The sequence below is a fragment of the Montipora capricornis genome, chromosome 8, assembly GCF_036669925.1.
Source record: "Montipora capricornis isolate CH-2021 chromosome 8, ASM3666992v2, whole genome shotgun sequence".
NCBI lineage: Eukaryota > Metazoa > Cnidaria > Anthozoa > Scleractinia > Acroporidae > Montipora > Montipora capricornis.
In genome coordinates, this window is record NC_090890.1 from 11,798,478 (window position 1) to 11,812,150 (window position 13,673).

At 39.5% G+C, this 13,673-nt stretch overlaps 2 protein-coding genes across 3 annotated transcripts in view; both read right to left on the minus strand.

Annotated features, from left to right (window-relative positions):
• LOC138013547 (unconventional myosin-X-like) overlaps positions 1-6,240 on the minus strand; it is a 46,594-nt gene extending 40,354 nt beyond the window's left edge. The window contains exons 1-4 of one of the 2 annotated variants that reach the window (XM_068860649.1): positions 5,661-6,240; positions 3,156-3,281; positions 1,011-1,156; positions 107-258 (exon numbers count right to left, since the gene is read on the minus strand). In XM_068860649.1, the coding sequence (XP_068716750.1) occupies positions 107-258; positions 1,011-1,156; positions 3,156-3,281; positions 5,661-6,093 (857 nt within the window). In that variant the 5' untranslated portion in view covers positions 6,094-6,240. The remainder of the gene's footprint in view (positions 1-106; positions 259-1,010; positions 1,157-3,155; positions 3,282-5,660) is intronic. The other variant, XM_068860650.1, reaches the window with a different exon arrangement.
• A 5,714-nt stretch (positions 6,241-11,954) lies between these two features.
• Positions 11,955-13,673, minus strand: part of LOC138060612 (uncharacterized) — a 21,547-nt gene continuing 19,828 nt past the window's right edge. Inside the window, exons 12-13 of the mRNA XM_068906454.1 lie at positions 13,611-13,658; positions 11,955-12,829 (exon numbers count right to left, since the gene is read on the minus strand). Of these exons, the coding sequence (XP_068762555.1) occupies positions 12,469-12,829; positions 13,611-13,658 (409 nt within the window). The 3' untranslated portion in view covers positions 11,955-12,468. The remainder of the gene's footprint in view (positions 12,830-13,610; positions 13,659-13,673) is intronic.

Sequence of the window (13,673 nt, forward strand, 5' to 3'; positions counted from 1 at the left end):
GAGTCACATACTGTACAGGTACTAAGAAGACATAAGATCAGGAAACAGCTTGGGGGAAAAGCATTTACGAGGAAAATTCCATCAGTCTGAAATAATTGAAAAATACCTCAGTATAATTACTTGCGGAGTACTAGAGGAAGCCAATTTCTTTGTAACATTTTGAACAATGGTTTGGAGCTCTTTGCTGTGTTGTGGTCCAGTCTTTGACTGAACTTGATCAAATGAATTCACTGCTATCAATACTGGACCCAGTCTGGTCTAGAAAATAGAGTAATTAAAAATCTTATCATTAAATATTTGACATCAAATACATGTAATTGACATTGATTCACTCACGAATCAATACCATGACTTCATACCATATTCATCAATACACTCATATGTAATTTAGTGCAATGCTTGTCTTTTCTGGAAAATGCATGGCAAAATTGGCAAATGTTATTTTGCTTATATATCCCCTAAGATGTCTCTGATGATAGTTGAAACAGGTTAGACCACAAGAAAACAATGTTGAACAACATACAGCAGACAAAAAAGCCAGAGCACTATCCTTTACCAAACATCACCAACATACTGTACCAAAGCACTTTCAAAAATATTACTGTCCCTTAAATATCATTATCACGTATACAATACTTGCAGAAATAGTTTTTCCAGCATGAAAAATAATAAAAAAGGAAAAATACTTTGTAAATGCAGTATTACAGCACAACGCACCTGGCCCCCCAACAAACTTTCACATTCAAGACAATTACGTGCAAATACGTCAACTCAACCACCCATGCAATGGTGTTCAACTTACAACCATGCGAACTTTACAAGGAGGGGTGACTGTCAATCAAATTTGCACAAACTGATTGGCGTATAAGTTTTTTAAAAAAAAATTGCTTGCTAGGTGGCCACAGTAAGGGGCATCGCACTGTAACACTCAGATTTAGTGATCAAGGGTTTTCAGTTTCCTGGCAAATTACCATTGTGAGAATGAAACTTTTAATTATTATAATACTGACATGGTTTTCACCCAATGCAATCCTCTGCTGCAATACTCTGATAATGGCATCCTCTGTGATTGGTCCTGTGGCATGAACTAAGTCATCAAATGGCTGACTTGTTACACTTCCACTCAGAGCATTTGATGGCATTCCACTTGTCTTGACTGGCAAAACAAAATCAAAGCAAATGTTCAGTATTTGAGTTAACTTGAGTGAACAATCACTTTACTATAAAGAAAATAATTATGAACTTCCACAAGATGATGACAATGAGTTTGATTATTAAACCTGTTAAATCCTGGCAGTTTTACTCGACTCTCTAATGCCCAGATGGGGGCGTCCTTAAGGATGCCTGAGGGGTCCATGGGTAAACCAACCAAAAACTGTGTCCCCTCCATTAACCCACTGACTCCTGGGAGTGAGGCTTGAGAGATTTTAGTCTGTCTAACGCCAGACGATTTTTCTTGTCAATTGGAGGCATCCTAGAATGTCTGAGGGGTCAATGGATTAATGGAAATAAGCTGTTCTTGGATCAAAAAATGAAATTTAAAAGTTAAGAGAAGACCACAAAGTGCACATGTATTGACAACTGCAAAGCAGGCAAAGGAAATGCAATCCCAATTTAAATAATACAAATAAACAATCGTAGATGTTTTAGGGGGATAATAATAATTAATATAAAGAATTCAGGATGTGGAGAGAGACCTTGATTTCTTAAAATAAGTTATTTTGGATCTATGGAAAGGTTTCCAACCCAGATCTTAAAGGGGACAAATTTGTGACCCTCCATGTGATTTTGATGCTATTTTAAAGGTGATAGCACACTCACAACAAATTGCTTCCACCTGAAACCAAAAGAATTTATTTTAGCACGCTTTAGCACGCAAAGAATCTTTCCTAATTAAAAAATTCTTTTGTTTCATAGGACACGCTTAACACAATGAAGCGTGTTTACATTCTGGGACAAAAACTGCGTGTGAAATAGCACAGAAGCACACAAGATTCAACAGATTCGAAAACCTTACCAATGCCTTACAGTCCGACATGACTGTGTTTAAGATAATCGAACCAGGGTATAATGAATGTTAACATCTCTTACAACTCACTAGCAGCAACAGTTTCGTGGTTTTATTTCTAGCTGCTCTGGTCCATTAAACTTTTTGCGGTTTTCGTTCGCCTGCAAAAAACCGTTTGCTTGTCGTGACGCCACGTTCAAGATAATTTCGCAATGGCCCTTCACTGGTGGGTGCTAAACAGAACTTTTCCTTGCAGCAAAATCAGATTAATGTGATCAGCGCATAATTAAAACTTGCCTTTGAACAGAGAGCATTGTACCGTTTGAATCAGCGAATTATACCCAGTAGCACCATTTAGTTTTGCCAATCGATCTCTTGAAACACTTTGGTTGGATGCTGTCGAAGCATACTAAAAAGGTACGATTACGCTTTATAGCAGGCATGATTTAGCACACCTGGACACGCTGTGACACTGGACACGCTGAGGAAACAAAGAATTTGGTGTGCTAAGTTTTTATAACAAAGTGTGTTCTCTTTTGTATTCCAAATTAAATATGCACATCTGTAATAGAGAACACGCTTAGAGTGCTGTGTTAGCATGTTGTGAGCGTGTCATCACCTTAAGCAAAAGTCATATGGAGGGTCACATTTTTCAATGGATGTAGGGGTTGTTAACTTACTGTACCTAAACCGCTCCCCACTGAGGAGTAAAATCATCTGGTTTTAGGGCCGATTTACACGGTGCGATTTTTGTCGGATGCGAGAAGCTTACAACAGGCCTACGACATGACTTATGATTGACGTGTACGTCAGAAAAAACGTCGTAGCATTTTAAAACATGTTTTAAAATGCTGCGACAATAGCAAGTCATGTCGTAGACCTGTGGTGAGCTTGTCACATGCAACAAAAATCGTACCATGTAAATTGGCCCTTACAAAGAGTAAAATCTACTTGTCTCAATCCTGGGAGTCAATGGGTTAAGAAACTTATAGAAAACTATTATCTCTCGCTACTCCCCTATCACTCAGGACTGCCTCTATGCCTTGAGCAGTCCTCCCCTGCTTAAAGGCGTGACTGCTTTCCTTCATTTAACCTCACTTAAAGTTATTTAAAGTTAATAGAGTTAACCAAATTAAGAAAAGGGTACCTTCTCTGTTATGAGAGAGTGTGACTCCATTTAGTCCAAAGCCATATTTTTCTGTGATCAAGGATCTCAAACTGACCATTTCAGCACTGAGGTTCTTGAATAACTCTCTGGCTGTTGATGCATCTTCTGCAAAACAGTGAAATCACTGGCATTATTTAAGTACTTGACACTTGACTTGATTATAAACATGCTGATTTGGATGCAATAATTGTTATTGCACATTTAACCCAGTTTTAACCTGGTTATGTTCTTTTCTCTTAATCACCTTAGCTTTGACTGTCCAATTACTAAGCAATGTGGCAAATTAACGCAATGATTGAACTATGAGCCAATTCTTGCACAAATTAAGATCTTTTCAAGAATACTTAGAAATATTTACTTTCCCAGCGTCCCCAACCAAGTCTATTTTAAAAATCTCTAACTTACTAAGTGTTCTCACCAGACCGTGCCCTTGCTGGATTCCCGCAAGAAAAATAGAATTAGAGCATTAAAAGACATTCAAATGTGCCCACTTGGGCACACAAGGATGCTGCGAGCAAAACAGACTTTTGGAAGTAAGTTAGCTGTCTTTTAACGGTTACAGCGTATACTCCAGCTCTTTGCTTCGTCAACTGGATTAAAACAGTTTACCAAAGTATTCAAAGCCGTCAATTTTATTGACCTGTGCCTTCGTCAGTCACACGAGCTTTGCGCAGCTTCGACATCTTGGCCGCCATATTGGATCAGGTAGGTACTTTGTGTAACAGATAATTTAAGGTGCAGGCTCATGTGATTCATCATGGCATGGAGAAAATTAGATTTTTACTTTCACTCTAAAGTACCAGGGATTTAAGAAAGTGTCGAAGATCATCGAAACACTGGTGAAGAGGACAAAGAAGAGGACAACATGGCAAGCAAAGACGCAGAAGCTATTTCATTTAAGAAAGCCTGTGTTTTTCAGAGTCAGTGGCAGTCGAAATACACATGGCTTGCCTGTGATGCCAACAAAAAGGTCACAACCTGCTAGATCTGTCTTGAGGCAAACAAATCAAATGCATTTACAATCCTGTCGAAGGGCCACCATGGTGAAATAACAAACCTGAGAGCTGGACTAAAAGAGGAACATTACAATCATCTTATGACACTTTCCTTTTTGTCAGAACTGGCCCAACAGACCAGTCAATTAATGCAAAGAAGATGCAACAATTTAAAGGAACACTTGCATTATAATCCCTCCCATTCTTCTGGAGGAGACTCGCATGTATGCATCATCCTCAAAGAGTGTTAATTTGAAGGCGTTGTTAGAGTTAGTCCTTCCAAATGCCCAGTCTGGAGGTTAGTTCTGTCAATTGATTGGAAAAATCCTGAAAATCTACCCAGTGTTGGTTCCTACCTGATCAACTATTCAAATGTGAACCAAGAATCATGCAAATATGGGTGAACAAAATTAATGATCACGAAACTATACCATTTTGTTTGATGATGTATCACATTTCCATTCATCTCAGTTACATGTAAATCTAAGTGAACTGAAAGGGCGACCAAAATTGTAACTGGATTAAACATTAGTACATTGTCCTTTGTGACGGCAATTACGTCAGGAATTGCTTGCTGTAATTATATTGTCTATCCGACAAGTATGCACTTTAATTCCGAACAAAGTGTCCGACTTTCTTTATGGGAACCCGACCATGGCAATTAATATCAATTAAAAAAGAGCAATATCACTTCGTACATTGTAGTGAGTTATTCACTGCTTGAGGTCTAAAAAGCAACAATAAGTAGACACCCCTAGTCTCTTTCACCATGCACACAGTTAGATTTCAATAATTATTGCTCTCTAAACAAAATACATTGTAAGAAGGGTATTGAGTTCTTAAACTTAACTGAACCAAACAAAAAAATCAAATTGCTATTACAAGTGTTAAATTTGGTATTAATAAACTTACAATAAACAGCACTAAAAGTTTAAATCTAAACAAAAGCCGACAGAACAATGAAATTTCCATTATTATTGCTAAAAGCGCGTAATTGGAATACACACAACTTAGCAATATTGCAGGGAAGTTTACAAAAGAAAACATATTTAACACAGATTTTAAGTTTGAAGCACAAGTTCATTATTTTACTTGATCATGAGTCTAAAACAGACAGTTATCTAAAAATCATTTCCAAGCAAGAGAAGTAAGAGAGAGCTTGATTTGAAAAAAAAAAAAAAAACCTTTCGTAACAGTTTGAAACTTTTGAGGAGGCAATCATGGAATACCATACGGTGTTTCATGCTCTGATTATAGTTCAAAGGAAAAGGGTTTCAACAAAGCATGCAACAGAATCACGTTTCTTCAGCTCAGAGATGTACACTTGTACGTTTTTTCTCAATTTAAACCCACCATAATCTTCTCCTTTATAAAGACACGGTAATGCTTTTAAATATCGGAAATACGAGATACGCACGAGTACATCTAAACTGATGGTCATAAATACTTCGTAATAGAGTATCAACAAGGTTAAAAATTCCGATCTCACCGTGAGTAGCAGATTGCTGTCCACGGAAAATTTTTGCCAAAGGACTTGACAACAAATCGGCGTGTAACTTTCCAAGTCTGTGGCCTAAAGCCGTAAGCTCCATTAACGATCGAGCGCGAAGATCGGCTTCTGTTAATTTCTCGTCATCTCGACTAGATGAACGTTTTCTGGCTTCCTTCAGTTCCAAGCGTAACTCGCCATTTTCCTCTGCTAACTTCAATGTGAGTTTCTTCTCTTCTCGCAGTTTCCTCGTATCGTCGTTGTGAGACGCTTGAAACCTTTGCAGCAATTGTTCATGCGTTTCTCTTTCAACGGATATTTCGTCTCTCAACTGAGATAACTCTTCACTAAGTACTCTATTCTCCTTGCGAAGGCGTTCGAAATCACTAATTTCCAGAGAGTTTGTATGCTTTCCAGCCATATTGTGTGTCATCTCGGACCGTTAGGGTAAAGAGTAATCCATGAACGCGAAAAAGGGATTGAATCCGGGCTCCATTTCCGCAAAGTATCGAAGAAAACCACACACATACAGATCACTCTCAGACACCCAGTTTGAAAGATTTGTTCGCAGCAAGAACGCGGTAAGGCTGACCAATCACAACACAGAACTTGTTTCCCAGGACAAGCGACAAACCGGGCCTCCCCTCCCATGAGAGAATAAAAGAAGCTCAGGAGCTCTTGGGAGATAACAAAAATTAAGGAAAACTCGATTCAATACCACAGACGAAGACGATCAAAGAATTTAAGTCCGTTCACATACTCGAACACATTTTTTGCAAAACCTCTTCCAGTCAGATGTATGCATATCCAGTTAGAGAGTTTATTCAACAATGAATAAAACTTTTACTTTGATCCTTTCAATGCTTTTGGTTCAACTACAACGTAAAAGATTCTTTCGAATTGTTCATGTTTAAGGTTGTCACAGTTACTGTAAAAGCCGACCTTTCACAACAATCCTACAGCTTTTACTCTAGTAGTAGTACAAGTAGTAGCAGTAGTAGTAAAGCTTTATTAACTGTATTACTTCATTAAAAAATTTTCCTCCAGCGAGCCGTTCACACTAAAATTACAAAAAGATCCAAGCTGAAAAATTACAATATCCTAATGCTAGAAAAATGTTTACCTACTCTAAAGTTTATAGCAGTGGAGCTTACATTATTAGAAAGTTTAACAGTAGAGCTAAGATGATTACCTAATACGTGTTTTTTTTTTCTTGCCTTTTACGGATTAAGTGCCACGTGGGTGGAACGGTAGCTGGTGTGGATACATGTACGTGAGTAGTATAATTATTTAATATCATGTATCTGTTATGTGATGAAAAAAATGTAAACATTATGTAGCCTTTCGGGGAAAAGGAACACATATATGGTAAAATAAAATTAGAACCTGCCAAAAAAAAAAAAAAAAAAGATGATTACCTAAACGAGTTTCAGAACAACTAAAATAAATACTTTCACAACTCCCTCAAATCATAGCAGACTCGAGAAAGTTGCATGAGACGCAAGCGCCTCCTTAACTTTGTTGTCAAGGCCATTCCACATGACGGCATCTCTATAGCTAAACGGCCTCTTAGCAGCCTCGGTGCGGGGCCAGGGCACAAAAACACTGTTTTACGAGCCCCGCAAATTGTATGAATGAATTCCGGAGATTGGCTCACACAAATTCTTCAAACCATCCGGATAAAGATTATTCAATGATTTAAAAACACTTATTGTGAGCTGCTTCTAGCGTCTTTACTCAAGGTTGTCCTAGGTCGTGAAGTATATCTGCAGATCTTGTGTTAAAGTCTCTAAAGGCTATAATTCTCCCGGCCCTGTTTTGCAGTCTCTGGAGTCGGTCACACTGGATTTTATTCACGCAAGCCCAAACCTCAAAGCAATAATCTAGGTAGGGTAGCACTAAAGCCTCATCAGGAGCCCATTACTAGGAGCCTCCATATGCAGTAGATCTTTGAGTCAACCTTTGCGAGTATCTTTCTATTTTTAGAACGAACCCTTGAGCAGGAGACTCGCATTTACATAAATTTACACAATCTAAATACAGTTTTACCGCTTTATTTGTCTTCGTTAGACAATGAATTTACTCTGATTGGCCTTTTAAAACAGTGTGTGCAGAGCCGAGGAACTCGTGGCGTTCTAAAAATAGAAAGATACGCGCAAAGGTTGACTCATAAGGACGTGTATGAGAGGCAAGCTCCTACTCATGGAATCGTAGCTGGCCGCATACAATCGCAGCAAGGTTTGGTAAGGCACCTGGGGGCAGATGCGTTTCAAGGCCCCAATGCCTGCAAATACCTTTTTTACGAATGACATCACATTCTGTCGACCTTACTTCCCAGATATCTATATGAAGTCGCCCGCATTAACTGTTGATTAGGTACTCTAATATCTAGGTCCTCATTTAAATGCTTAAGTCTATGGTGCCTTCCAATAATCACATTTTTTTTTTTTTTTTTTACATTTAATTTGAGCTTATTGGATTGTATTCATTTTTGGACCTTGTTAATATCTTCGTTTAACTTTTCTTCAAGAGTTGCTTGGTCATCAGCGGAGAACGTAAGGGAGTTATCATCAGCATACATAAGTACAGACGATGATAGCTTGCTAACGCCAGACGTTTCTAGCTATATCAGTAGCAGACAATTTGGAGACTTCTAGGAGCTAAAGGCTGGAGAAAAATCTTAAAGCCTTTATCTTCTCGCGCTTGGAAGAAAGGAAAGTATTCATGAGGCGACTCTCAAATAGTGTTGAGGCGTTGCCCGTTCCAAGTTGCCGCTTTCATTTTGGTTAATCAAGCCTTGTGTCCAAAGCCTGCTCATTGTTGAAAACCAAAAAGACAAGGGAAAGAGAATAGCATTAATCTACCCGGCTAAGGCCATTCTCTAAAGTTCCAGAGGTTAAATGATGGTTGTGAAGCATAGTCTGAGTTTACAGCCTGTATTTAAATAACTTGCTCATTGACTTGTACATAACCCCAGCAACCCTTCCAATCACGGGAGAAAACCATGGTTTCATTATAAATAAACCCCCTGTCATTCATGAGAGACCCATGGTGTCTTGACTAACCCCCTGCCTTTCTTGGGTGACCTTTGATATGATATCACGAGTATAACCCCACCGCCTGGTCGAGAGACCCGCTGTCTCTTGATCAACTATTTTGGAAAGTAATTAATAGGCTCAGAAAAAAGCTATCATGAGGATTCATAGCCACTTTCACAACTGGAAAATTTTAAGGAGGCTCTGAATCCGCTGCAGACAATTTTTTTAGGTTTTGCCGCCGAGAGTTTTATCTCAGGCTACTAATTGCTTTTCAGGAGTAAAAATTGCACGTTTAAGGACGGTGCCTACTATTGTTATTGCGCATATGTTCTGCGCATCTCCAGATACTCGAATTTCCTATGGGTGGTGCTTAATAATACGGGGATATTTTTGCGCGGTTCAAAACTATGCGGAGAAAGTAGAACTTAATTAGCAAGTGCTCTTGGTATCCGAAAAGAAAATTGGGGGTAACCGGGCATTTTTCAGAGATAATTAAGCTTTAATTTGGAAAAGACCGCCATACATTGCTTTGTCTTTAAAAGCTTTTTTTCAAATATTGTTAATTAATAGTCTTCGAAAAATGCGTGGTTACTCCCAATTTTCTTTTTGGATTTCAATAACACTTGTTAAGATCTGCTTTTTCCGCATATTCAGTAATCCGCGCAAAAATACTTTTGAACTAGTAGGCACCGTCCTTAATACCGAGTTCGTTTTTGAGACATAAACATTAAAGAAAAAATATGGGGCGTTTTTAGATAACGTCACATCAGTGAGTGCGTCTTCTTACGCAATTATTGCTTGTTCATTTGGTACCATAACAATACCGCTTTGTGAAGCAGTGTTATAGAGTCAATCCTTCCTATAAAAAATTCCCTCCAAATTGCTGAAACTGATTGAGCCACGTTCAGGTTGTACTATACACATGCCATGCATATGTGCAATCAACCCAATCTCTCGCCTAATAATGTATACAGTCTACAGTGTTAACTGAAACTTGTTAATGTAGACTGTCTAGATTTTCATTTCATTATGATCGCGGGTGATCATGAGGGTTCCAGCAGAAAACAAAGTTAAAGTTGCATTCCCGGACAGGATTTGAACCCGGAGCACTCACCTGGAAGGAACTGTTTTTACCAAGTTAACCACTAAAGCTCAACTGGCTGACATTTGTACCGATTCTTTACCAACACTAGGTCTAGTGCTTGATTTTACAATAGTTAGCTTTCTCTTGAGGTTTGGAAAGCGACATTTTCTTAGCGGTTGATAATACACGTTTACAGCGGCATTTGAAAGAAAAAATAGATATTGACATATTAAGAAATAAGAATATTCTGGCAGTTAGCGACATGGTAGTCTAGTGCTTAAGTGAAAGGGATAATTATTAATCGAACATTCCCCAGGTTCGAGTCCAGCGAGTTCAGGCATTGGGGTTCTTATTTTAATAGATTCATTTCCCATAATCCCTATCAAGCGCTCAGCTTCCCAAATTGACGATAATAGTCAAACCCCCCAACAGCACCCGCGATCATAATGACACGCTTCAGTTACCATTGTAGACTGTCAAGTGAAGCTATCATCCTCGCAGTTATGAACGCAATTTTTGCAATTAGTTAGAGCGTCGCACCGGTATCGCGAGGTCACGGGTTCAAACCCCGTTGAAGTCCTGAAATTTTTAGGCTTCTTTACGCAATTGCAAAAATTGCGTTCATAACTTTATTGACCAAACTTCATCTTCTGGGTGTTAACAGGAGCCCATCACCTGGAGCGTGCAACTTACCTATTTTCGTGCAACGGCGTTTTCACAAGTAAGGTTATTTTTAGATTGAATTTCCCCGCAAATGAGACTCCCACAGGAGCCCGATGACCAATTACAAGAAATTAAGCTGACGTCATAGGGTCACCGAACCAGAACTGCCTTTGTTTTTTGACCTAATTCGCGGGAAGGGCTAGTCTTAAAATAAACCTGCTTGTGAAAACGCCGTTTCACAGACGCTGTATGGAAGTTGCACGCTCCAGATGGGCTCCTGGTGTTAATGAATAGCGTAAAGAGCCCATATGATAGACCGCGTAGCTTTGCTGTATTGTTGGAGAGAGGCAAATTAACCAGCGGCGAATGAGGTGGGGAGCTGTGAAAAAAATTTTCAGTGCCCCTCCCCATTCTCCGCGCGGATTATGCTTTTCGCGCCATTGATACCGCCAGCTACACAGGCTACCCATATGATAAAATGCTTATTGACTGAGTTTAGGTCGGGTCGGACAGGAAAACATTTGGCCCTCGGTCATGGAGCACGGACCTCACGCCGTACACCATGACCACGGACCAAATATTTTCCCGTCCTCCCACTCAAGTCAATAAGAACACATTATGCACCGGATAAAGTTATCCGGCCTTTGAACAACCCGCGCCAGATATTTATGAAAGGCACAGAAAAGCTACGATTCTTTGTACTTTCTGTACAATGCTGTGGTTGGCAGAGGAAATTCCGCGCCATCACAACAAAAACCAGGTTGTCTCTTTGTCGCACGCATTTTATTGCAGTTTTCTAGAGCGCTTAAGATAAAAGCTTGGCTCGAATTGCGATTAGTCAGTTTGACTGCTACTTCGTTTTACTTCATCCCGGATTGGCCACGTAACATTCAATGGTTATCGAGGAAAAGCAAACAGTATGCAACTAAGCACATTTCTTTCCTGTCCTGTGCAAATGCCAACACGGAATGACCAAATTTGGGATTTTAATGAAAACGTGAGTATGCACGACAAATCCTTCATTTTTCATCCTTTTTTGAACTCAAGGTCGTTCATTCCCACGATTTCATTCACATGATACTACGCCAACGTCATGCCCGTTTTAAACGTCGCATTTCACATGTGCCAATTCTAATGTAAGTGAGAAAAATCTATTGTCTTAGCTCATTTGCATTAGTTCGGCACATGTGAAATGCGAAGTTTGAAACGGGCCAAAGGCGCACATATAACTGATTTTAAGGCAACGTTTTTGTTTCTTCAGTCTTGGGGTTGGGGCTATGGTTGACGAAACCAAACTGAAAACTGATCTACGTACAGCCACTAGCAAGAAAACACAGGACATTTGTTTTGCCTCAACACTCAAAATAAGAGTTCTTTTGGTTTGACAACGTGACAAGTTTTGTTGGAAACCTTTTTTTGGTTTCTTCAGTCTTGGGGTTGGTGCTATGGTTGACGAAACCAAACTGAAAAGTGATCTACGCACAGCCACTAGCAAGAAAACACAGGACATTTGTTTTACCTCAACACTCAAAATATGAGTTCTTTTGGTTTGACAACGTAACAAGTTTTGTTGGAATCCTTTTTTTGGTTTACTGGTTCAGTTAGCTCTTTCAACTCATTCATGAGTTTTATAAGTCTAACAGAGAGATTGAGCCCAGTATAGATATATATTCCATAGAAAGATGTAATATGTTCGATATCCTTTAGAAAACGATTTATCGAAAAAGCATCTTCCTTTTTAAGTTAATGCTACATCTGCTTAAGAATAGTTCTCTGATATAGCAGTGCACATCATTTTCTGTTTAAAGTGTAATTCTCTTACATATGTTTTTAAACATGACCGTGGTGTCAGTCTGTCCTTAAATAACAAGTCCACCGCTTTTTCCGAACTTAAATATAACGCGCATGTTTAGTCTTACAAAAAGTTGCGCAGTGTGTCCACTCACAACAATAATATATTCCGTCTCTCTAAAACAATTTACCCCCGAAAAACTCCGAGGGATGTCTCCGAGAGGCATTTTCCTCATTTCGCAAAAGTAGCAGCCAGCGTTCTTGAAGTTCTCTTGCCTTGAGAGGCTGTACGCGGCCTTTTCATAGCATCGTTCATTTCAACATGAACTTTTAGTCTTGGCTGAGCCGTTCCTGCCGGTAAGCTAAGTCTCTTTTGCACTCTGGGTTGGGCTGTGCGCTTTGTAAGCCCTAAAGTCCCTGCCACCTTCGGCTGGTGGTTAATTCCTCCGAGACTTTTAATTCCAGGTCGTCTGGCCTGTTGATTTAAATTGCCACCCCCTAAGCTCAACCTTGATGGCCTTTCGATTTTTCCACTTGCAGGTTCTGCAGTTTGAGGCCGTTTTACTGTTTCCTCTTTGTAGAGTCTGGAGTTTCTGACAGAAAAGAAAAGCGATGACAAGTCGTTAAAAACAAAAATGTACATAGAGCGAATTTTGTGTTCAAATACACGCAAACGCGTTTTGAAACCTAAGGTGGAAACCAGTTTATTACCTGCTAAGAAGGACAGGGTTGAATTCGCGACCACTGATCCAAGAAGAAAACAACCAAAGGTAAGAGAAGGATTCCAACCCAAAGCACCCGCAAGCAAATCCATCATCAAGTGAAGGGGACATGTTGTCAACCCTTCAAGCCCCGAGGGGGCCCCCATTAACAAGTAAAATCGTATGGCGTTACACAGAGTGAAATATATAAGTGGCACTATTTGGAGTGAAAGAGGTTAAGGGTACATAGTTTTTGAGTGGACCTACAATCTTGGACAAAACTCTTGGAAAAAAATTCCGGAGTGAACAGCATTGGACATGCACTTACAAACAAAGTTTTCAAGCCTCTCCCCTCCCCCTCCAACCCTCCTCCCCTCTCCCCCATACCAATGTTGATAATGTGGTGAAAAATACTGAGCTAACCTTTGGCCGTTGGATTAGGTGTGAGGGGGGGGGGAAGTATAGAGTTAATCTTTTATCACACAGACAAATAAGGGAATGACCATTTTATAGTGGTGTGTCACATTTTCACGACGAGTTTTGTCCAAAATTGTAGATGTTGCAGACTCGGCCAAAGTATAGCCTACGCAAAGCCTCTTGCTAATCAACAACACCGATTGGGTTATTTTTATGTCAGGAACTGAACATGTGATTAAAAATAATGACGACTCACATTGTTCTCTCGGGAGCTGTAGTAGGTCTGCTTGCATGTCCCTTGGATCTGATCAATTAAAAA